At 47.3% G+C, this 24438-nt stretch overlaps 9 protein-coding genes and 1 non-coding gene across 10 annotated transcripts; 3 read left to right on the forward strand and 7 right to left on the reverse strand.

The window, feature by feature from the left end:
• Nucleotides 1-681: 681 nt before the first annotated feature.
• On the forward strand, nucleotides 682-2255 carry ATNIH1004_000839 (uncharacterized protein; the record flags this gene model as incomplete). Its single annotated transcript, XM_033565544.1, has 5 exons — nucleotides 682-914; nucleotides 1307-1328; nucleotides 1393-1664; nucleotides 1713-2181; nucleotides 2247-2255. The coding sequence occupies 5 exons, from the start codon at nucleotides 682-684 to the stop codon at nucleotides 2253-2255; spliced, it is 1005 nt and encodes a 334-aa protein (XP_033431301.1).
• A 176-nt stretch (nucleotides 2256-2431) lies between these two features.
• ATNIH1004_000840 (uncharacterized protein) lies at nucleotides 2432-4834 on the reverse strand (the record flags this gene model as incomplete). Its single annotated transcript, XM_033565545.1, has 3 exons — nucleotides 2432-4274; nucleotides 4330-4750; nucleotides 4804-4834. The coding sequence occupies 3 exons, from the start codon at nucleotides 4832-4834 to the stop codon at nucleotides 2432-2434; spliced, it is 2295 nt and encodes a 764-aa protein (XP_033431302.1).
• Nucleotides 4835-5270: 436 nt separating this feature from the next.
• Nucleotides 5271-5358, reverse strand: ATNIH1004_000841. The gene has a single exon. It is a non-coding gene; the product is annotated as a tRNA-Pro (tRNA).
• A 338-nt stretch (nucleotides 5359-5696) lies between these two features.
• Nucleotides 5697-6032, reverse strand: ATNIH1004_000842 (uncharacterized protein; the record flags this gene model as incomplete). The annotated part of the gene is made up of 1 exon (XM_033565546.1): nucleotides 5697-6032. One exon carries the CDS (start codon nucleotides 6030-6032, stop codon nucleotides 5697-5699), a length of 336 nt encoding a protein of 111 aa, XP_033431303.1.
• A 1748-nt stretch (nucleotides 6033-7780) lies between these two features.
• ATNIH1004_000843 (basic helix-loop-helix domain-containing protein) lies at nucleotides 7781-8964 on the reverse strand (the record flags this gene model as incomplete). The annotated part of the gene is made up of 2 exons (XM_033565547.1): nucleotides 7781-8314; nucleotides 8377-8964. 2 exons carry the CDS (start codon nucleotides 8962-8964, stop codon nucleotides 7781-7783), a joined length of 1122 nt encoding a protein of 373 aa, XP_033431304.1.
• Nucleotides 8965-10091: 1127 nt separating this feature from the next.
• On the reverse strand, nucleotides 10092-10499 carry ATNIH1004_000844 (uncharacterized protein; the record flags this gene model as incomplete). The annotated part of the gene is made up of 2 exons (XM_033565548.1): nucleotides 10092-10128; nucleotides 10183-10499. 2 exons carry the CDS (start codon nucleotides 10497-10499, stop codon nucleotides 10092-10094), a joined length of 354 nt encoding a protein of 117 aa, XP_033431305.1.
• Nucleotides 10500-11456: 957 nt separating this feature from the next.
• Nucleotides 11457-14486, reverse strand: ATNIH1004_000845 (putative nucleoside hydrolase; the record flags this gene model as incomplete). The annotated part of the gene is made up of 7 exons (XM_033565549.1): nucleotides 11457-12083; nucleotides 12141-12437; nucleotides 12496-12530; nucleotides 12593-12762; nucleotides 12828-12940; nucleotides 13973-14236; nucleotides 14331-14486. 7 exons carry the CDS (start codon nucleotides 14484-14486, stop codon nucleotides 11457-11459), a joined length of 1662 nt encoding a protein of 553 aa, XP_033431306.1.
• A 1835-nt stretch (nucleotides 14487-16321) lies between these two features.
• On the forward strand, nucleotides 16322-17476 carry ATNIH1004_000846 (uncharacterized protein; the record flags this gene model as incomplete). The annotated part of the gene is made up of 1 exon (XM_033565550.1): nucleotides 16322-17476. One exon carries the CDS (start codon nucleotides 16322-16324, stop codon nucleotides 17474-17476), a length of 1155 nt encoding a protein of 384 aa, XP_033431307.1.
• Nucleotides 17477-17961: 485 nt separating this feature from the next.
• Nucleotides 17962-20230, forward strand: ATNIH1004_000847 (Zn(II)2Cys6 transcription factor; the record flags this gene model as incomplete). Its single annotated transcript, XM_033565551.1, has 4 exons — nucleotides 17962-18071; nucleotides 18127-18140; nucleotides 18192-20032; nucleotides 20090-20230. 4 exons carry the CDS (start codon nucleotides 17962-17964, stop codon nucleotides 20228-20230), a joined length of 2106 nt encoding a protein of 701 aa, XP_033431308.1.
• A 1286-nt stretch (nucleotides 20231-21516) lies between these two features.
• Nucleotides 21517-23443, reverse strand: ATNIH1004_000848 (uncharacterized protein; the record flags this gene model as incomplete). The annotated part of the gene is made up of 7 exons (XM_033565552.1): nucleotides 21517-21563; nucleotides 21620-21844; nucleotides 21904-22025; nucleotides 22082-22286; nucleotides 23030-23042; nucleotides 23109-23305; nucleotides 23389-23443. The coding sequence occupies 7 exons, from the start codon at nucleotides 23441-23443 to the stop codon at nucleotides 21517-21519; spliced, it is 864 nt and encodes a 287-aa protein (XP_033431309.1).
• Between the last annotated feature and the right edge of the window lie 995 nt (nucleotides 23444-24438).

A 24438-nucleotide genomic window follows, 5' to 3' on the forward strand; every position in this document is an offset into this window, starting at 1 on the left:
ATTTCATATCGAAACAAACCCCGTTCTCCATATAAATGTCCATCTCAGCGGAATCGGATTCCGTCTGGCAAAGGGAGGGCTGCCTCACCAGCACCATGCAGTCACAGGCGTGGCCGTTTGATTCCCATTGTTCCGACATAACTAGTGTGGAATTACTCCGCACCAGATCTTCATATGGGCATCCACCGTAGTATCAGCTTTGAATTTATTTAAATTCAATGATTTGTATTGCCCACAGCATACGAACCATGATAATGTCCGCATCTTCATAGTTCCACTACACTACAGATCTGACAGATCAGCATTGATTTCGGACTACCATATGGACAATCCATCCATCTGGTAAACGCAGTCCAAAACGAGGTGAACAATCCGAGCAGATATTAAGGTTTTGTTTACACCCACAGAAAGTTTAGCGTACACATGTCCCACCAACGAACCAGTCAGTCAATTCTTCATGATTTCGCACGAGACAGGGCGGAAATGCCGGCACCAACAGCGGAACGAAGATCGCTGGTTTGTCTTGATTCAGGAATTGCGGGGGATCCTAGCCGGGCCAGGGGTCCTTGCATAAAGCCATGAACGATGTAGCAGACGAAACATGGCTATAAAGACCCAGCTGGACCCATGCGGGGTTTCTAATTGATCTTCTGTCCACTTTATTACTACAGAGTATATATTATGGAGAAAGCCACCCAAGAGACCATCGAAGATGTTAAATCCCCGGATCCGCGAACCCTCCTCGATGCAAAATTTGAAAAACATCTGCTATGGAAATGCGACCTGCATGTCGTTCCTATTCTCACATTGCTCTTCATGCTCGCGTTCCTAGACCGGATTAATATCGGAAATGCACGACTTATGGGTCTTGAGGATGACCTGAAGATGAGCGGACATCAGTATAATATCGCACTGTTTGTGTTTTTCATTCCGTATATTCTATTTGAGGTGCCGAGTAATATGCTCTTGAAGAAAATGCGGCCCTCGTGGTGGTTAAGTGGGATTATCTCCGGATGGGGTATTTGATTCTCCCCCCTTTTCCCCTAGAATTGATGAGAATATTGCATCGCTGACCAGTTCAGGGATTATTACTATCTGTCAAGGAGTCACGAAGAGTTTCACCGGGTTGGTGGTCTGTCGCGTATTGATTGGATTATTTGAGGCTGGATTCATGCCTGGTACATACCCCTCTTCATTCCTCTCTCTCCTCTGAATCCCCCGATTTAATCAATCCAGGATGCGTTTACTTGATCAACATGTACTATCGCCGACATGAGCTTCAATGGCGTCTAAATGTCTTCTTCAGCGCCAGTATCTTGGCCGGTGCTGTGAGTGGAGTATGCTCTCCTCGCCCCCTCTCTAATATCCACCGGCATAACATGAATCATATAGCTCCTTGCCTACGCCATCAACAACATGGACGGTCTCGCCGGATACAGCGGCTGGCGTTGGATTTTTATTATCGAGGGTCTAGCCACCATTGTCGCTGCCGTCATTTCCAAGTTTATTATCGTCGATTGGCCAGAAACAGCCTCCTTCTTGACGGAAGACGAACGCGCGCTGCTCCTCCGTCGACTATCTGAAGATCAAGGCGAGGCTAAAATGAACAGACTGGATAAGAGATCCGTGGCGTGGATCTTCACAGATCCGAAAATCTACCTTGGGTGAATACTGCATTATTTCTGTTAAATGCATATATACTAACCAGCCAGTCCAATCATGTACTTCGGCATTGTGAACACCGGCTACGCCGTCTCATTCTTCACTCCGACCATTCTAAACCAGCTCGGATGGACGGCCGTCCGTGCCCAAGTTATGAGCATCCCCATATACGCCATCGCCATGGTAGTCTCACTGTCGATGGCATTCCTCAGCGACCGTCTGAAACATCGCTATGGATTCACCCTTGCGGGCTGTCTGATCGCCACAACTGGCTACGTGCTCCTGATCTGTCAAACGGCGATACCCGTCGGCGCTCGGTATTTCGCTCTCGTCGCCATCACGAGCGGCGGGTACCTGACGCAGCCGATCCTGATGGGTTGGTTGAGCAATAACATGGGCGGACATTATAAGCAGTCTGTTGCGTCTGCGATGCAGATCGGGTTCGGGAATTGTGGCGGCCTGGTCGCCAGTAATATCTTCTATCAGAAGGAGGCTCCAGGCTACCATACTGGGTATAGGGTGAGTTTGGCAATGACGTGGATCTGTGGCGCGGCTTGTCTTTTGTTTTTGGGCTTTTTGGTCAGAGAGAATAGGATTCGGAGACGAGGGGGGAGGGATTATCGATTTGGGTTGGATAGAGAGGCGTTGGAGAATTTGGGGGATGCCCATCCTGGGTTTCGATTTACTTATTAGTAGGGTTGATTCTGTATGGTATATGTAGACGTTTGGATTCTGTATGGACTAGATATATTTTATTGACTACTGAGGATTAACTATCGTGTCGAGTGTAGATGCTCCTTATGGAAGAACCGTCCTTGTTGAACACAGTACGCTCCCAGGATGAGATTGTCACACCGTCGAAGTGGAACACATACTCATGTCCATTGCCATGGTCATCCACATCTGCAGTGGCGTGTACCACAAATGTCACATTACTTTCTTCACTTGCATGCGTTGACGAGATGCAGAATCCGTGCGAGAATTGAGACGCCACATTTGGGTCTTGAGTCGAATCCACCTGCCAGATAAGAATATGCGATGAGCTGTCGTTTCCGGCAAGTCGATAGATTGTTCTGGTATACGTATTGGTGAATCCATGTGTCTTCTCCTCGCAGACGTATTCTTTTACATATTCGAGGTTTGAGGGATATCGCGGATGGAATGTCGTTGTCCCGGGTACGATTTCCTTACTACTGGTGGAAGTTTGAACAAACTTCCAGGTCCCATGTAGAGCTCTGAATGTTGCAGTCGCCATGGCCAAGCTGGGAGATGAAACAGAGGGGAAGAGTGTTTTTCGCAGGGAGTCCATCATGCTCTTTGTCTCAGCATTCTTTCTATGTTCAGCCCCATTGTTCGTATACCGAGCAGGAACAACGGGGCCAGCCCAGTCCTCAGCCTCTCGAAGGGACGAACGACATATCCCCAAATCCTGGGCAAAGGTCTCCATCAACCCTACATAATCGCCCATCGGGAACTGAACATTAGATCCGGCACGTCGAAACTCACGAACCGCCTGTCTTTCAAGGGCCCTTTTCTCCATCTCCTCCGCTGACAATGACACTTCTTTCTTTGACAGGAATTGAAACCATCTCTCTGCAACATTCCGCGCCTGCATCTCCATCACACCCCAGTACGGGCCCCTGTAAAACCCTACAAAGCCTAGATCCGGCACCTGGGCATGCATGCTCCCTTTACCATCAAGGACAAGGGGAAAGAAAGAGTCATTTGCCGAGTATTCCAACGTGGAAAGAACGTCCCTGGGTAGGAATGAAAGAGAAGAGAACGGTGTAAAGCCTGTAGCTGATACAATGCAGATGACGTTATCCAAGCTCGCTGCTTCTCCACTAGCTAGTCTGATATCGATTCTGACTCCGTCTTTCTCATGCGCATGGACTGCGCTGACCCGACCGATGGTAGTCTTGATTAACTCTGATCGCGCAAATTCTGCATAATCATCCCCTATACCTATCCATGAAGGCTGTATTCCTTCTCCTTGTTCTTTGTCCATAGTATATACTTTTTCTCCCGCATCTATGTAATCAGACCCTAGCAAAGAGCGGAAATATTGGTTTAGTTTGATCGCTTGCTGTGGCGACGCAGGGCCGAATCCATATTCAACCGGTCCAGGAGGACGACGCGCCAGGTCGTAGAAGACTAGATCCAGTGGTAGAATTTGAACTCTGTCGGGGTGCGCATGGCCCTGCGGTGTTCGGTGTGGCAGATAGTACGGCACAGTCCAGAAAGGCCGTGAGCAAATATGATACACTTGGTATGGTCTCCCGGGTTGAGCCAATGACCCGGGTTTAAAATTCATCGACGATAAATGAAGTGCCAGTGCAGAAGCAGTCTCAACGCCGGACATACTACCTCCGATAACGACAAGTTTACCTCCTTGAGAGCCAGACCTCTCAAGCAGCCGACGCATGTCCTCTTCGTCGTGCAGGTCTGAACTATGGATCGTCCTGTCGGATAATCCAGACAAACCTGGAATATCCGGGACATACGGACGCGAGAAGTATCCAGAAGCGACAAGAAGGAAATCGAACTGCTCCGAATGCACCTCCTGATCATCAGAGTTCTCCAAGAGTCTTTCTCCATCATCTTCGATATTCCTATTAGACACAATCAACAAACATTCCTACCCACAAGAACAAAACACCATCTTACCCTTCAGAAACCCACTGCACCGTCCACCGAACATCTGAATCCACATTCTTCTCACGAACCGTACCCACCACTTTCCGTCCGAATCTCAACACCTCCCTCGGCACATACAGTTCTGCATATTTCTCCAGATACCTACCCACCTGCCAAGCCTGCGGAAACATCGGAACGTCCGAGCCTTCAATGACAGACTCCCATGCCAGGTCAGAGAACCCCACCGTGAACCGACTCAGGTTGGTCCGCATAGCGGGATCGATGAATCCCCGACGATCCCGTTGAGAACGCACACTACGGTCATAGTCGTTACTGGTAGGCCAGAGTCCGCCGACATTGCGGCATTTTTCAAATATAGTTGGAGAAAATGTTCCCTCGGGGAAGTTGTGAAGAAGGGTTTTGGCGGCCACCAGGCCAGATGGGCCTGCGCCTGGAGGATGTCAATTCTATGCATAGTAAGTAGATTAAAAGTGTGCTACTGACCAATTATGGCGACCTTTTTGGGCCGTATCATTCTATCAAAATCGTATCCTTTGACTGGTAGGGAGAGAGTTTTGAGGGGTTGTTTGGCTTGGTTGGTTACCCCTCATTAGGCCAAGAAATAACCCTGCAGCGTTAGCGGGATAACCGGATCAGGGGTTTGTTTTCGATGCTAAGTAGTATACATTAGAGATATCAAATGAATGTGTTGAGATTTATTGAAACCCCTATAATGTAATTAAAATACTACCAGTGTTTTACTTGGGGTGAGTTGCTTTGCTTAGGTTCAGTGGGGAGGATATATATTTTCTTCTTTTTGTGTCAGAAAGCATTTAGAAAAATGAAAAAACGCCTCATCCATTATGTTTCGCTCAACGAACACTAAAAAATCAATAGCATTTAGTCAAATTAAACGACAATAATGTTCTAATAATAATAGATAGATAGATCCAAAAAAAATAAAAACAAACGGCCCGAGCCGCGGATCGAACGCGGGACCTCTCGCAGATATGCTTGGGTTATCCCTAAGCGAGAATCATACCACTAGACCACCCGGGCGTTGTAGTTCTGGTCCATTTAGAAATATTGATTCATAGGGGGATGGTAGAATAGGAGATAGTTCGTTCAATCGAATCTGCCTTCTGGCTGCATGCAACTTGCATGATGCGGCGGCCGTGCTTAGCACGATGACGTTCATGCCAAGAACATCCCGTACATCCAATCCATGTCGGTGAGAATATCTTGTAATGATTCGGTATGCGCGAGTGGACGTCGTTAACGGATCGTACGGATCGACGTGGATTGAACAGGACAGGAGGACTCCGTAGTGACGCTGTGAGCAAAGATAGGATCTTCTACTTGGGATGGAACGTCTCGGGCAGAAATTGGCGTCGGAATTAGTTCGACACTCGCTCAAGCCAGGCAGACACTTGTAACTCCCGACTGTGCAGGTTTGGGTAACAGGCTTCCGTGAACTCCTGCTCGGTAACGAGGGTGTCCACATTTCGCTCGGTTAATGGGATCTTGTATCTGTTCTTCTGCTTGAGCAGCTCCCGCTCGGCGCGTGCGGATGGTGACAGCTTCGACAGAGTATTGCGGATGCGTCGAATCCCACGGCCTGGGAAATAGGAGATACGGGGAGGACCAAATGGGGTCTCGACTTTCCACGGGTCCTCGGAGTCGATGGACCGTGCATTCTTCTTGCGTTGCTGGGAGCGGACCTTCGAGGACATACTGGTTCCTGGATTGGGTTCAGGGGTCGAAGATTCATAGGAAGAGGATAGGTGTCACGGCGTTTCCGTAAAAGAAAGAGGAAGGAGGAGAGATAAGAGGGGGAATATATACTACGTCAGACGTCGGAGCGGGTCAACCAGACCCAGATGAACGACGTGCGGGGCCTTCTAGAGACACTACCAACTTTAGGGTCGAAACCTCTGTGATCTGAGAGGCTTCCACGGGACGACCATGCCGAGAAGGGGAGACGGGAGGCTACCTATCGCAAACTTCTTGGCGCTCCCGGGGTAAGGCGTACGCGTCGATCTCCGCGGGGGGCCTAAGCACTAAGTACTCTGCGATGCAGAGATGACTTGGTGGTTGATTGACGCTAGCCTGTGAAGTAACAATGCTATCAAGTCACCACCGTGGTTGTCTACAAAGAAAGAGAAAGTGAAGCAAGAGTTGAAAGGATGGGGGAACCTTACGTCATTGACTTATTTGGGTAATTTCCAAATGGCTAGCTCCTTTTTTGAGGCGTCGATCATTAATTCAACCAAACCAAAGTTGATGATCTGGTTCGAAAGAAAGGAGACAGAATGTGGGGTTTGGCACAGCCAGTCCCTGGATAGTCAAGAAAGGAAAGTATGGCTACTTTCTTTCTTTTTGATTAGGGTTAGCGTGCCTGACTCCTTTCCGTTTGCAGGTTACACAACCACCAGAATGCCGAGCATTTAGGACGTATGCTTAGCAATGTTGGCTTAAATTGACTTTGATTCATTCGCAGCAAGGTTTCAGCACCTGCAACCTTGGTGATGCTTTTGTCTGCCTACTGGGTAGTTAGCTGCTGCCTTCTTCTTTCCTCTTCCAAGTAGAGCTGATAGGAGGCTGTACGGAGTATTGATGACGGAGAATAATGGGAGGCGCAGCCGCACAATAAGTAACAAACAACCTGTACTCTGAATTCCCATTACAACAATGAATGTATAATCGCATAGAAGCCACTCATCCAACCAACCACAACCAGAACCTCCTTATCAATCTCACGCTAAGCTATCCACAAGCCTGGCCGGAAGGTGTCTAGAAGAATAGAAGGCCTCCAACCTGCGGGGTATATGCTTGCCCAGGCCCTTTATTGGCCCATGCATGCAGCCTAAGGATGCAATCCCTGTTCACTCTTGTCCAGGCAGATTGCAGCTGACATCAGATGGTCACGGGCTAGATGACGCATGATCCGTGGACTATTGGATCATTTGGCTGTCTTGGCCTTGGGTATGAAATTAAGTGAGGTAGTACAGGAGACTTAGGTTCCTTTACATTTTGAACATAAATGCTACTTTACCATAGCTTTTAGTGTTTTGGTTACAGCGTGGGCGATGGTAGTAAAAAAGAAGAAAAAAAAGCAAGAAAAGAAAAGAAAAGGGCATCAAAAAGAAGATGTAATAGTAATTATTTCGCAAAGCTTTACAATAAAGCACTGAGCAGGTAGGTGCGTTTGGGTGCAATCTAGAAATTACTCTTCAATGAACATGGGCATGAAAAAACACGCTGAGCAATAGCTATTATTAGAAGGTCTGTATGAGAAACCGCCCAAATCAATATAGGCCAATCGACGAAACGCATACACAGTATATTCGTTAACATGACTCATTCAATCCAACCCCTTGGAGGGTGACATACAGTCTTAAAAGATGATAAGAAAGTGCATGGTCCCCAGAAAAAATTCCTCCCAAGTGTCGTGCGCACCGGCACGGATACCTTTTATTAATTAAGAGATCAGCAAGTCTTTTACACTCATTCCCATCCTTTTTTGGGTGTCGTGTATGGAATATGCTCGACCGCCCAGTGGGCCGGAAATAGGATCAGCACACTCGTCATAGCCCACTCCCACACTTCGTCGGCAATCCCGATTCAGCATGAGTAGCGCAGCCGACGCCTCATGGTCAATATCCGCGGCAGAAGAATTGCGAAACTGTGGCTCAATCGATGGCGACGTCTGCGTCGGACCTAGTGTAGGGCTAGGGAGGACGGATGGTGCAACCTCAGAGGTCATGCCGGCCGAAGGCATGTGATCCTGAGGGGAGAATACCGGCGATGTCCTAATACTTTGGTAACCAGCAGGAGGGAGACCTGGAGATACCGAAGATGAATAGGTGCTGCCTGCAATTTCCGGGAGAAATTCGGGAGACGTTGGAGAGGGAGGAGCCGGCGGCATGCGCTTCGAAATCGCCGACTGCTGACCCGCAGCAGTTTTGAGATCTTGGATGCACTGTTCTAGATAATTGACATATTCAATACTAGCCTAGTACAGGAAAGACATCAGCACTCTGTTCGTAGAGAATGGGACAGATGTATCCAACAAACCTGTAATATGGATAGCTTGTGCATGTCCTGGCCTTTGCAAGCAGGAATCATGTCTTTCAGAGTCGCAAATTCTTCATTCATCTTGGACCTCCGTCGCCGTTCAATCAGACTGTGAGCTGTCTTTCTAGCAATCTTGCGACCGGCGGCGCTGGTGGCACTTGGCTGTTTCTTTTTGGATGTGGCAGGTGAGGCGTTTGCGGCATTCTTGTTGTTTTCTTTGGAGGACGATTTGTTAGATGTTGCTGTTGCCTTGGTCGCGCTCTGGGTCTTGGGCTTCATCTGAATGATCTTGCGGGTGCGGGTGGGAGGAGGAGGGAGGTCAAAACTGTCGAGGGCTCTCTTAACCCCAGTCTGAGAGGGCAGCTGTATAGTAGGTCCCGGACCAAAGTCTGGCGAAGTTGGCGAAGTGGGAAGAGAGGCGCAGGAATCAGCCTTAGATGACCTTCTGCTGGTACCGTACGGTACTTTTGACGGGCTCATTGCAGCCGGCGGCAAAGAAAATGAGTCTGCACCATCCACAGACAATTGTTCCTTGATGATGAACCCCCCCGACATTGCAGGAGTTGGTGGTAGACAGGAGCGTGACATGGTCTGGCGAGAGTGTGACAGCGATTGATTCCAGGTCGATGTCTTCAGACCAAAAAAAGGGAAGAATGACTATCACGGGATAGAGACTGATGCCCAATGAGACAAGGACGTAGGACAAACCAGCGGGAACGTTGTGCAGGGCTATCTGGGAGAGGCGGTGGCAAAGAACTAGCGGTGATCAATGCGTGAAGAAACAGGGGGAAGATAAGAGGTGAAATGCAGCAGATGGACCAGCTATAAGGGCCTGGCAAGAGGAAGAAGACCGAAACAGGGCCTGGCAAGGGGAGGTCCTAGTTAAAGGGGATCTATGGAACGGAAACGACATGGTGGAGAGGGCGAGAAAGAGTCGGGAGGAGATGAAGGTGCAGAAGTGGATGATCGACGGACTGGAGCTAGCGGTAGCAGATAAGAATACAATGGACTATGGACTATAGCAGGTACCTGGGAGAGCTGCCCTCCGACAGTGCAACTCCAGGTACTCTCGATGTGTCGCGTGCTGGGAGAGCCCACGCGGCGGGTCCTTGGGCGCTGATTGGCCGGGAGCTCTGGGCACGAGACCGACCAACAATTGGGGCTCGTGCTCGGCACGGCAAATCTTACAGGCAGCACGAAATTCCTCTGTGGTTCATGGCGGGTTGGGGGACGCTGATTGGCACCGTTATACTAAGCAAGGAACCATGGAACCAATGTCTATCCAAGTGACGCCTTTCCTGCGGGTATTGTGAGTTCCATGGGTTTAGGCTCTCATTTGTATCGTATTCCGACTAAAGGTCCAATTCTCGGATTCGCATATGAAATTGGGGGGAAAAAAAGAAAAAAGACAAAAAAAAAAAAAAAATTTACCAAATCGATAGCAATCGCTCGAGAATTGTTAGTATAACACATGAACGCCGCACTTTTCACTCCAGTAAAATCATTATCAACTCATTCCTCCGCTCTCTTTGATCCGTTGTGTGTATGGCCCGTCTAGACAGGCATCCAGGCACGTGCCCGTCTATCCTTCCGATACTGGACTCCTACTCAGTCCAGTCCAGTAGGCATGTAGTCGCTAGCCGGACATTACTACCTACTACTAGTAGGCAGGTCAGGGCTAGTTCCTCTGGTCTAGAAGCTTGTCATCCTCGAAATTAGCATCGACGACTGCACGCAACGTATGTGTCCCAGCTGTTACAATGTTAGCAGCAAAATTCTGACATAGGCCGGGACGTAAACACCAACCAAAAGTCTTCATCGTCAGGGACAGCCACGACGCACGCCTGGGCTGCCACAGCACAGATGGCTGGACAGCGGTCTACTTTCGGGTCGAGGTTTTGATTGTTATTGTTATTGGTGCTATGCTTGGTAGCAGGTTTTGCCTCCGATTCCTCGTCTGGGGTTACAATCTTAGGCCATTGTGTGAATTTGGGACTATTAAATCGAGTGCCGTTTGTCGGTGCCGGGGTCATGGATTCGTGAAGGGGGCCGGCGTGTGGTAAAGCAACGCTGGAGCCTGCAAGAGCGGCGATAATTGCAACGACAGCGCTGTTCATTTGCATCGTTGCTTCTCTGGGTTGATACCACGGAATAATTTGACACGATTCAAAAAAAAACAGTTCCCCGAACAGAGATGGAAAGGTCGTTGCGATGAGCTTTCTGAATTGATCGTTCACAAACAGCGCTCACAACTACAATATTACAGCTGCTACAGCCGCACTTATATAGGCATCTCTATGTACACAGTGTTAGATATGATCCCTTCGAATCAAGGTGATCTCAAATCCAGCCCCGCGTTGGCCTTTCAGCATTCCACGTTTCGATCTCCACTATGCCAGACACAACCTCAATTATTTATGCAGCATTCTCTTCGCGCTTCTCGTGTTTCAAGGATACTGAATCATTGGCTCGACAACATTCCATAGGAACAACAAATGGAACTACAATTCTATCTACTTTTTACATTCATCATCGTCGAGGGCTGGGCATTCCATCTGGGTTTTATTATCATGATGTCGTTACAAAAAATACCCTTGTTCTCTACTGTTCGACATCATGATAACCGTACGTAGAATTACACAATGCGGTGGTTTATGTCAGGATCCTAATTAATGGGCTCCGTGTATCGGAAGGTCACTCCTAGAGTTAGGTACCTGTCTTCTCGGCCGTGTCTCAATTTCATCAAACAATGTTTCAGCCTTTACCAAACGAAGGGATGGCTTTGCAGGTCACCTTGCTAGTGACCTATCCCGCCGATCGTCTCTAATTATGCTTGCTCCAGGACTCCTGAGGAATGATTCCCATCTCTTTTTATCAGGTTGGTCGATATTAAACACAAATATATAGCATCATATGTAATGCAACCTGCAGTTCATTCCAGCTATGCGATTCAAGACGTCTATATAATAAACTCTATAATGAGCTTCGAATTCCCAAATGTGGCGGTATCCCTTCCCGAGATTTCGTTCTCAAGGGATGGAGACCAAGTACAGGAACTTAATACGCCCCCAATTCAAGATCTAGGTGAAGAGTTTTTCCAGAAGGATATCCCCAAAGTTGTTTTCCACGGGTGAGCCATCCATTCTCCAGATGCGGTTACCAGCTCTTTGGCTCAACCAGAGGCCGTGGTCACTGGAGTGTTCCTCGTCTCCTTCAATACGATGCCGGTCCCGACGATCGACCACACAGTGACCCCGAGTCCACTGGCCGGTGGTCTCAACCCGGATATCCTCTGGCGAAGTAAGAGATGGCTTCCACCCCTCGTACTCCGCGGTCAGAGCGTACCACACGCACACGGGATCATGCAAACTGAGCTCGACATCGTCTCCCACCTGGCTCTGATGCTGTTTCTCTATAGTATGGAAGGTATGAGCCATGAAAGCCGCCACCCACTCCGCTAACGGTGAGCCACTTTCCAAGAGGGGTGTGATGGCTTTCCGGAACTGGCCACGCTTGAGGCCATGGCGATGGGTGATATCCAACGGGAATAAGCGGACCGTGAGCTGCTTGCTAAGATTTGGGGGATAGTTGGCTAGGCTAGTGCTTGCGATCGGAATCGTGGTCCTGGGAGATGGAGATGTAAGAGAGTAGACTCTGGCCGCGGCGAATGCATCGGCATATGTATTGAACTCGGCGACCGGAGTGACCTAAGTGGCGTCAACAACTACTACTAACGAAAAAACGAAGAAGTGAAAGCAACATACATTTCCAGGCTGGTTCACCGCGCCTCCCATGACAACGACTTCTTTCACACGCAGGAAGGCTTCTGGGTCGGCGGCAGAAGCCAATGCGAGGTTCGTCAGAGGGCCCACTGCTACCAGCGTGACGGTTCCGGGTTCATTCTCGCGTAGAACACGAAGGATCTCGTCGTGCGCCGGGTGTTTCGAGGGAATGAATGATCGGTGCGAACCATCACCCGTTGGGGCGGGATCAATGGCGGAGACCTCAGTCGATGGGTCAAAGAGATGTTCCCAGGTCTCTTTGGGAGTCAAGTGTGGATGCTGATAGTGTGCGAGTCAGCCAGATGCATTGAGTGAGCAAAGCCCATGTGAAACATACGCTGGCATGGATCCCTCCCAGGCCATCCGTTCCATCTGGCGGTCATTAATCAGTATATAGACAACAGCATGGACAAAGTAGGTAAACTATAACCTACGAAAGTAGTCGGCCAGCATTTTCTGGTCTTCTAAAGGACCCTCGGCGCCCACCGCCACGATCGGTGGGTGGGCGCGGAGAGCTCCGAACCCCCCTGGACGACCTTGTTCACGTCGCCACTGCATCTCGCGTTCAAGGATGTGAAACATGGAGACGGCATTGCGAAGACAGCTTTCGATTCATGGGGTCAGGATCCATGGTACATCACTGGGCATGTGTCGGCCTTCCTATCTCACCTTTTTACTTCGATGTTCCCAAACGTCAATGAGATCAGTAGCACCTCGACCTCATCCGGCGTTGCAGAGAGCGCTAACAAAAGCCCGAGAATATCATCGACCCCCTTGGCGTGCTACATGTCAGTTGCTGTTTGTGCCTGAACCAGGTTCTGTATAGAGGATAGTAGGCGGGAAGATCTATGGTGGAGGTCAGGGAAAGTATCTTCAACATACGGGATCAGTATCGATGATTATCTTCTTGGGTGCCATATTCAATTGTCAGATAGCCAGAGATTCTCGATCGGGTGTTGTACTATGCGAGTTGCATGCGAGAGGGAAAAAGAGTGCAAGGAGGGGGAAAAAACAATAAGCAGATCACGATGCATTTATTCCTCAATTGGGATGTCTTAGCGTTCGTGATAAGCGCTGAGTCATCTACCATGTATTAGTTAAGTTACCCTAACTATTCCTTCCACCTGCTTCGTAACCTGGTTCAGCTCCATCGACGAGGATCGGCATAGGATCTTCTAACAGCTCTTGCATTGTTCATAGTGAATGCTGCATTCTGCGTTTATCCTAAGTTTTATGAATTGCTTATTCTTATGTCCATGAGCCTGTAATTAAATGTACTGTATTTAACAAAGATGATACAGAACTCAGTTGAGTTGATTTTGCGAGTAGCATAGCTTCAAACGAGGATTTCACGTCTATAGGATCGAATCTTTCTGGAACGGTAGTAGTAGAATTACATATCCTCAACACATTCTATTGATGATAGTTATAGAATTCGAACTTAACTTTAATTAGGCAGTCAAACATATTGATCAGACAGAACCAATAGGGTAGTTTCGGGAATTTATGATCCTTCGTATGTATTGTTGGGCGGTGATTACTTCGCGGCCTTAGGCCGTAATGGCCCAAAAAGGAAGGTATCTGATCTGGAAGGCGTGACATGCCCTCTTCTTCCTTCTTCTTCCTCCACGCTTACATTTTTCCACCTACCTCTTGACAAGCTCGTCTTGACTTCCTGTTTTGGTCTTACGAAGGGGGTATTGTCTCAGAGACATGTAGACGATATTTAGATTGGTTGCTTTCTAGATGTTCTCTATTAAACTGCATAGGAAGGCATTTAAACACAAAGTGCAATCTGGAAAGTTAATGAACACTCCCAACTCTTTGCTGAACGAGTCCAATAGTCTCTCAGAATCACGAGAGGAGAACACTCCACTGGGCAACCGGTTAAGCATGAGGAATTTATCCTTATCAGGAAACGTGGCAAGATTCACCGCATCATCCAGATGAAGGGAGAATACCGGCGGTCGGACGAGATTACTACCACCAAGATCTATCTCTCGTTCAAAATGCCCATGCAGCACCACCGAGCTCAGCACCGTATCTGCAGACCAGTCCGTACTATTTGTCACGATATCCTGCCACCCAAGAGTTTTGTAATCCATATTGGGTCTGGATGCTTTGCATCACGCCCCGCGGGGTCGGCGATGATGAATGTGTATGATATCTTACCCGAACCAGGTTGACGTTCAGACAGGGCCCGATGATCTCAGACACCAATGGCAGCGCTAGACTCCGGGAATTAATGAACTGGTCGAACACGAGGTCGGTATCGCCGGCTTCACAGTGCAGAACGTATGGCCAGGTGGCCTTGACTAAGGTGGCCATAGTGATGGCCGATGGAGCCGTTATAGTCGATAGTTCTCGCGGGTAATATGCCGCTACCGTTTCTTGCCCCTCGAGCGTCTGCGAAACTAGCGGTACTCGATGGACCTTCGCTCCTGTCAAACAGGCCCCGCCAGTAGCGGAATACGGTGGGAGGGCGAAGACGAGCGCAGTGGAGTGTAAAACTTCCAAAGTCAGCCTCGATGCGATGGGGCTGGGACTCGTAAGCCTGGATTCAGCCCCCCGGTTACCCCGAACAAGCGAGGAGAGGTTCGATTTCTTAAAAACATCGACCAGAGCCAGATGTAACGCTTTGTTGCGTGCGACAGCCACGAGTTATCGCGCGGTTAACGAGTCGCCGCCCAGATCAAAGAAATTATCCCCCATTCACTATATCCCAGTTGAGCGACAGTATTTGGGCACAGATATGCTCCAGCGCCCTCTCCGGGTCCGTCGCGGGCGCTCGATACTCGGACAGAGATGAAGAAGCGACTGGTGACAACAGATTCCGCATTCAATTTCCGAATTTGGCAGTCCAATTCGTTCAAAATATTCCCTGCCGATATTGAGTCATCGCGCTCAGAAGTCTTTCCACTGTCTCATCTTCTGCATCTTCAAGCGGAACGGAATGACGGCAAGTTCACCAGTGTCAATGTATCTGCCGTCTGGGGGCAGACCAAAAGCATACCGTACAAGCCAGTATAAATTGCGAGGACCGTTGCCCACACGAGCGGAAGAGCAGTCGCCAGTGACTCTGGTGAGGTCTCATGAGAGATAACATGCTTGATCGTACTCGTGTTCCATGGAGTGTATGATTCGCAAGTGTAAGGGAAAATGCCCCAGTAAAGTCTATGTAATTGTGGCTTTCCTTGTTAGCAGACATTGTGGAGATAATCCGTTTGAAATCAGGTGCAGAACTACTCTTCCGCAAGGACTGAAAGCAATGTACTAACAATAGTACTAATATATATACTACTTAGGCTTTATCACACTGCATAACGAACCCCATCTGTCCTTCATGTCTATTTCAGCGGTGAGACCTACGTCAATTGTAGATCGTCTCGTCACTATATAAATATGTGGAACTAGTGAGTAGTGGCCTGCATGTTGGACATTTTCAGTACAGATGTACAACAGCCATTTTCAATAGGTTTAATATCAACTGCGTTTTATAAATTTTTACAGTATTTAACAATATATTTATATAGGCACTATGTTACTCCATACATGCCTGAGAAATAGTTATTTAATTACAGACTGGTGGCTTAGAACTAGTTGCGAATAGCTGCATTGTGATTTCAGAGGTATACAGGCCAGAGACTGTAAGAGACGTAATCTGGCTTACCACTGTTGATAAGGAAGACTGATTTTCCTTTTAATCCATGGAAAGCGTAGTATATGCCTTGGATGCAATTCTCCGGGCCTTACCGCATTGCCCTGCTTTATCAAGTCTTTTACCATGTGTTTTGCTTTAAATAAGCCTTTTAATGCGAGGAGGCAGTCCTCGAGGAGAGTCTGCAGGAGAGCTATGTAACCTGCAGCCTTTAGTGCATAATGAAGTAACTTTCTATTCTGAAGTCATGTCAAGTCCTAATCTATCGTGGTATAGATTAATATATAAAAATCTATACTAAACTACATACAGTTAGATTATCTAGTGCTTTAAATATGATTGGACTAGTAAGGTTATATTCAGACCAATAGGGCAATTTCGGGAATTTCGATCCTCCGCATAGAACTAGTTACTAGGTATTAGTAAAGTATGCATACATCTGATGGCGGGGCAAACAAATAAATACAGCAGAAACCTCCAAATCAACCCCAGACACAACTCTATCATGCATCTCCGACTGCCGCCTATTATCCTCGGTGGCGCTGGATTCAGCAACCAACTCCATCCCGACCCCCAACAGATCCCTATCGCTGACATCCTACGACGCGCCTTCGACGTAGGTATCAGAGCCATTGATACCTCACCATACTATGAACCCTCCGAACAACTCCTAGGGCACGCGCTGGCCAGCCCGCAAATAACGACCAAGTACGTGCGTAGTGACTACATCCTAATGACTAAGGTGGGCCGTATTTCCGCCGACAAATTCGATTACTCGCCGGGGTGGATTCGGCAATCCGTCCAGACATCCCTGCATCGACTCGGCGCCTCGTACCTGGACGTGGTGTTCTGCCACGACGTTGAATTCGTCTCCGTCCACGAGGCCATCGACGCAGTCGGCGTCTTACTGGAATTATCCCGATCCAACCAGGTCCGATTCGTCGGTATTTCCGGCTACTCGATTGATCGTCTGGTGCAGATCGCGCACGCAGTCCGGGAGAAATACCATCGTCCGTTAGATATCGTGCAGAATTGGGCGCAGATGACGCTGCAGAATACCAGGCTAGAAACTTACGGTATCCCGGCATTGCGTGAGGCTGGAGTCCGCGTGGTCTGTAATTCAAGTCCGTTGGCGTCGGGACTGTTGCGATCGGGCGACGTGCCTTCTGGGAAACTGGGAGATTGGCATCCTGCGCCGGAGGGCTTGCGTACCGCTGTGAGGAGGGCATCGGATTCGGTGGAAGCACAGGGATCGACTCTGGCGGGTCTGGCGCTTCGGTTTTCTCTGGCGAGAGCCATGCGAGCGTCGAGCAATGATGGTGGTGGTGGCATCTCGGTGCATACGATCGTGGGTATCTGCTCGCTCAATGATATTGATCAGAATGTACACGCCGCCCAGACCATTCTCCGTCCGAGACAGGAGTCCAAGACACTTGATATCTCCCGGTTGAGGGATGTCGACGCGGATGTTGAAGATGTCGACCTCGCGATGTATCACCAGGTCCGGGGGATCCTGGGCGAATGGGCGGAATACGACTTTGAAACAGGCAAGAAAGTGGATAGAGCGCCTTTGCTCTGGCGTCGCATCTCAATCGGATTGGTACTGCTGCTGCCATTGCTGGTTTGGTCCACTGATCTCGTTCCTTCGATTGAACTATGACCTATGATTCCATTGAGGCGACTTTAGATATACATATATTGAATGATGCTGTATATATTTAGCGTTGATGTTTATAATATAGTGGATCGTTTGTATAAAGACGTCCCAGGGCTGCCTCAAGCAGTTGATTCACGTTGACTGTCTCCATCCAAACAATCCGAGTATCTAGACAGTATCTAAATGCCCTTCATCCTCCTCTTGGATTAGTCTCCAAAGTACCGTGCCACACATTAGACCATTCAATGGCTTCTTTTATATTGATTTTTCATCCGTTTAACAGTGCGCCCCATCCCCGATGAATTGCGCTAAGATCGACTGTGCGGGGTACGTACGTACTCCGTACATATGTATGTGGGGAACGGCGCCATTATGTATTTCTATAGTTAAGTACTCAGATCATTATATTGCCCGACTTCATCAAAATCATCCATCAATCATCTGATTCTTACTCGATATATCTCTGTAACCTCGGCTAGTCCGGGGAGATGGACACATTCTCATTACCAAGCAACAATAATCGCAGTCGAACAAGAATTGCGCGAGCCTGCGACCAATGTAATCTCTCACGGACTCGCTGCAATGGCAAGACGCCCTGGTAGGCTTGCTTCTCTTCATCGCGTAAATACTCACTGACTTCCATGCATCCACAGTGGACGCTGTCTGGGTAAGCATTTATCGACCTCGATCCAATGTCTACTCTTGCTAATTCTGCTAGCCTTAAATTTGACGTGCCAATACGACCGTGAAATCAAAAAACGAGGTCGCAGAAGTAATGCATCCAAACAAAATCTCCGTCCTCTTAGATCGGTAACTGCCAGAGGATCTTCCGAACCGAACGACAACGAGGACAGTGACACGACGAGACCGTCTCGCTCGACATCAGTTAATGCGATGGGGGGATCCCAGTTGCGACGGGGTCTGGTCGCCTCCCAAGAAGGCGACCAATATGATCGCCTGCAACTGTCGCCGAGCACGCTGAGATCCCCGCACGATGAGCGAGCAGGTCTTGCTGTCGTGGCCGAACCACACCAGACGCTTCATTCTGCTCGAACGGATTCGTCCTCTTCCATCGCGTTCCCATTCTCCCCCCGTGTGACAGCCAGCCAGGGGATTCTCCTGCAGTATCCTTCATGTCGCTATCCATGTCTTGAAACGATTTTACCAGGGCTGAAAGGCTTCATGTCGCCCAATGAGGCCTGCAATCTCCTCGATATCTTCTTCACCGAGCCTGGAAATTCCCTCTCAAGCTCCCATTGTCCGTACGCTCTCACCACGATCCTGCGAAAAAGCTCGCTGCTCCATCAGTCCCGACCACGGAGCACGTCGCCTGCACTGTTGGCCACGATCCTCTGGTGCGTGGCCCAAACCGCCGACCGTCGGATCTACTACGTGCCTGGGGCTCGAGAACGCATCACTAGCCACTTGTATTCCCTTGCCATGTCATACCTGCGCTTGAGGGATATGGACAACTGGCACCGCGTGGCAGGTGGCTGGCAGTTGGAAGACGACTGCACTGTGAATGTTGATGGGTGCCAGTCGGATCAAGCACGGCGGACCTTCAGCGCGGGTCCGCAACCGACTGTGGATGACGTGCTGACGTTCACTCTTCTTGCCATCGTGATATCCGGCGGCGTCTTCAAGGCCGACTGCCTCAAGTGGTGGAACAAGGCAGTTTGCCTGGTCAAGTATCTTGGATACCACACTGAGTCGGGACTAATGGACAATACGGGCGTCTCGAACCAGCCCCTTGCCGCCATCGAAGTGCATGAAGAACGGCGGAGGGCATTTTGGCTGGTATATGTTCTGGACAGACATTTGGCGCTCTCATTTAATCGACCGTTGGATATTCTGGATGCCGAGTGTCAAGTTCTTAGTCCACTACCCGAGGATATCTGGCAGAACCTGGATATGATTTCCCCTGATGCCATACCACGCCCTGTTTATGGACCGCCCACCACCATATCCGGCCCTGGACTATTCGAATACTTCCTCCCTCTGATGGCCATCCTGGGGGATATCATCGACCTTCGACTACGGCGCCACCACCCTCGACTCCCCGTAGACGATGGTTCTTCATGTCTCGACACCATCCGACAAGCTCTAGCCCACTGCGAAACGAGCCTGGGGGAGTTCGCAGCCGCCGCAATGTCACCGACAGATCCCCCACCGGGAACCCTAACAAAGACTCAAGCGCAGCTGGTAGTGGCCTACGGGGCGTACATTATCAAGGTTCTCTACGTCCTCCTGCACGGTGAGTGGGACGCCGTCTCGATGCTGGAGGACCACGGGAACTGGATCGCATCGCCCAGTTTCTCCGAGTGTGCCTCAAACTCCATTGCGGCCGCTCAGTCCATCACCGACATTCTGAGTGTTGATCCGGAACTTTCATTCATGCCGTATTTGTTCGGCATCTATCTATTTCACGGCAGTTTCGTCCTGCTACTCTTTGCCGAACGAATGCCGCAGATTGGACCCAACGAATCCGTGGAACAGGCCTGCGAGGTGATCATCCGCGCACACGAGGTCTCGATCGTCACCCTGAGCACGGATTTTCAGGTTCGTCCACGTCTTTGTCGACAGGCCATTGTGGTCGGAGACTGACCGATCTCTTAGAAAACTTTCCGTAAGGCCTTCCGGTCAATCCTGTACAGCGTTCGACGCCCGGATTCGGTCGATCCGGAGTTTCCAGTGCTCCGGAAGGAGGTGTTGTCCATGTATCGGTGGACGATGGGATATCGGGGGCTCTGTCTCTGATATGTATAATATGGAATTAGAATATCCAGTAATTACTGAATTACATTATTATGTACGATAATTACCCAGTGTTTAAACAGCGATCATAGCCACGTGTCTACACAGATAGATATCAGCGAATACACCAATAGGACAATGCATGAAAGCTCATTGTCCAGTTCCGTAGTACTTCATACCATCGCGTCACACAGAAAGTCCACACGACCTGGACGTACATATTAGGTAAGTGACTCAGGTCCAGCCAGATTACACTCCAAGACACCCTGTCGAGTCTTCGCGGCACCGTGCATGACGCGATCTGCCATGTATCCCAGGCCCACAAGGGACGATCGGTATTTGGGACTATTGGACACCCGGTCTTGGTCGTTATCACTTGCAGATCGATAAAATAATATACTGAGTAGTGAGTAATCTATAGGAAATCTACAGATACAGAGTCTACTCCGTAGGTCCTGAGACCTGAAGATATTCATTGTTGATCTCTACGTAAATATCTGTAGACATGGATGTACTCTGGAGTACCTATTGGCGGATCCGAGACGTGGCCTGTTCGGATGGTACGTCCCGGTACCCGAAGACATGCATATCGTACTATGGAAGACTATGTACAGGACACAGGTCAGTCGCACGTGGGGCAAACCTCGCGCAACAAGCCTAACCGCCTTTGGAGGTCAGCTGACCTCCCGCCAAGAGCTCCGTATTTAATCCATGTTGCGCGACCTAAATTTTTTATTACCTTACCATATCCCTACACCGCTTTAACTAGCTACTTCACAGCAACACCAAATACTATAGTTATTATTTTATAGCGAAAGCAGGAAGGTGTTTATAAAGGAGAGAACTAAAAGCCTTCGGGGCTGTAGTAAAATATATAGGGTTCCCGACAGATAAGCAGAGATAACAAGAAGAAGGTGTATAGCGGTCGGAAGATATATATATATATTAACACAGGAAGCTACAATTCGGAACAGAACACTAATAGAAAGGGATAATTTATAACTTTAAATTATATAATTCAGCAGTTATTCAAAGAACCTATAGAATTCTCAGTCTAATTAGGACTATCAGGACTATCGTATTCAAAAAAAAATGCGGCGGTAGAGAGGGAGAACTAGTTAATAACTGGTTATTAACCAGTTCGGTCCCAGTTCCTGACGGCATGCTAGTCACTGGAGGTGGAATAATACCCTGAGAAAGTGACAGCTGTGTAATTGCTTCATATCTTGCTAACTGAGCTTCCCGCCATCGAATGTTTAAATCTAATTGTCGTTGATGGTAGCGCTGATTTATGCTGTTTTCAGAAGCAACCTGGCGAAGCGATGAGCCTCTCCGTCTAGGTAACTGGTTAGTAACTGGTTACAAGCTAGTTTCTAACTGATTTAAGCTTACCTTGAGCCTCGTTGCCTAGATGGAGTTTGACCTCTTGACCTTGAACTAGACCGTGAACTAGACCTTGAACTAGATCTTGAACTCGATCTAGATCTGGATCTAGATGTAGATCTTGTATGAGATAAAATGGAGAACCTGAAGAGGTATAAGGCTGTATAGGTTCCTCGATGGTATCAATCGGGGCCTGTAATGAGGAATTCGATGATTGTCGACGGCGTTTTCGCTCTAAATAACTATTTAGTAACTGGTTACAAACTGGTTTGGAACTAATTACTAATACTTACGTTCTCTGATCAGGCTATTTGCATACCGCTGGGCAATAGTGTCCGTACGATAGGAATGATGAATATTATAATTATTTCGGCTTAGATACTGATCCACATCTCGGGAATCAAGTTGGTAAGCCCTATTTAACTAGTTAGTAACTAGTCAAAAAGCAGTTAATAACTAGTAAAAACATACCTTTCCACAGCTTTAACTAAAGAAAGTTTTTTCCCCCACATATATCCCTTTTGATGTGACTGTTCTCCAGCATTGGTATGAGGTATAGCCTTTTGAAAAATACTAGAATCCATTCTAGAACAGAATCTATTAAGACCAGCTGCAATAACTGGGTCAGCTTTATGAGCTGCCCATTGTTGGATCTTCTCATCATTATTTTCGTAAACTGGTTATGAATCAGTTAGCAACTAGTTTATAAGTACTTGGAAATTAGTTAGATATACTTAAAAGTTGCTGAATCAGATCATAGTAATCTGATTGACTTTGACAATCTAATAAAGATGCCATGCGATTAAAAAGCTCTGTTCCACGCTTCTGGCGGCCGATAGTTTGATCAATTCCTCTTAAAAAAGTGCACTCGACAGAATATTAGTATATTCATTAAATGAAACTCAGCTGGGCGGTGATCTGGGTCAACAGAAGTAAGATATTGACCAAGTCCTTATTAATAACCAGTTAGCAAGCAGTATTTAATTAGTTATAAGGTGCTTAAACTAAAAAATTACCTTTTATCTGTCCGTCATCCATATCAACTACAAGGCTCTCAATCCCAGATCCATGAAGATACTTAAATTGTACTTCAGATCCAGAAACATCTTGAATAACATCAAAACAGTCTGAAATAAAAGCTTATAGCCTTCAGCATCTTCACGATTTGTAAGAGCACGAAGCAGGGTAATAACTATAAAGTAGTTAATAACTAGTTAGTAACTGGTTAAAAACTACTTTAGAACTACTTACTTTTCCCATGCTCAGGAAGAAATGCAGCAAATATTACTTCCTTTAGCTTGTTTGCACGTATTCTTTTATAACTCATATCAATTTCAAACGAGGTAAGTGACTTAAGAAGCATAATTTGCTCTTTTAGTCCACATATAATTATTGTGGTTTCTTCTGTATTAAGAATACGGTGAACATACTCCTAGCAATTAAAATTAGTTAGTAACTGTTTTAAAACTAGTTAAGAACTAGTATATAGATATCTTACCTTCAGCTGAGAATTCCGCTCCATTTGAAATTGAAGTCCGTTTAGGTACTGTCCTTGAGGGTATAAGGCCAGTCGCTCCTTATAAATCAAAAGTGAAAAACGATCCATATTTGCAAAACTTGGATGAATCTCTGTTAAACTATTACAATTATAGTTTTGACAGAGGTCTTGCAGCTGAGGGCTTCGTAGAAACGTAGCTAAGTAGGTATTAGTAACTAGTTTATAAGTACTTTGTAAGTAGTTAAAAACTAGTTAGCAACTAGTAAAATATTGAACGTACTTAATTTCAGCTCAGGATCTTTAAGGTCCTGGATCAGCTTTCGAATATCACTCATAATTTCAGGTGGTGCTTTAGAAGGTGGAGGAGGTGGAGGATGTATATGCTTTCCATGTGATGTAAAAGCATAAAAGGACATTCAAGTATATCCTTTGGTATAAGAATATTAAATACAACATCACAAGGCATAATCTTCAGATCTTGTACACCGTTAGGATGGTCAAATCCTATAAGCATTTATAAAGTGGTTAGCAAGTGGTTAATAACTAGTTAAAAGCAGTTCTTACCACAATGTCCTCGACGTGTGTGAACTCCCTCAATTACTCCACAACTTCCAGATACAGGAGTAATATTCTGAGTAAAAAATATTGGACAGAAAATTGAGATCAGTATCTGTTCGAAATGCTAAAGATTGAAAAAAATGATCCTTATAGTTGGTAGGAGTGGAATTGCTGCAAGTAATATAAGGATGATAGACACCTGCAACAGTCTGTAATTAGTTAATAACTAGTTTGGTAGCAGTTCTTAAGCGGTTTATAACCAGTTACTAACCTGCTGAGCTGGCCATTTGAAAACAGGAGAGCAACTCTCCAGCCATGAATGACATGCTGAGTGCCTTTTTAAAGGCACGCTGAATACCATTATAAAGCCTAGTAATTAACTAGTTAGCAGCTAGTTAACAACTAGTTAGCAACAAGTATTACCCATATGCCTTTCGCTTTCTGATATCCTCTTCACTTGACTCAAGTACTTTTCTTATATCTCGAATTGAATGCCATGTTGCATCATCAATTTTGTAGTGATCAAGATGCAATAATGTAGGATGAAGGTTAGAACAAATCTTAACTCCACTACATTTATATTGACTTCGAAAGACTCCTACTTGTAGGAAAGGACAAATAGACGAGTGTTTTTGATATCGTTGCCTAGAGGAATATTGAATCTTAATTAGTTAATAACTAGTTATTAAGCAGTTAGAAACTAATTCAAGAGTAATTACCCCCTTTATAATATTCTGAACTTCAGGCGGCCTCCTTGGGCTAAGTGGTATAA

This window comes from Aspergillus tanneri (assembly GCF_003426965.1).
Source record: "Aspergillus tanneri strain NIH1004 chromosome Unknown AapTan_2_pilon_pilon_pilon, whole genome shotgun sequence".
In the NCBI taxonomy this organism is placed as follows: domain Eukaryota; kingdom Fungi; phylum Ascomycota; class Eurotiomycetes; order Eurotiales; family Aspergillaceae; genus Aspergillus; species Aspergillus tanneri.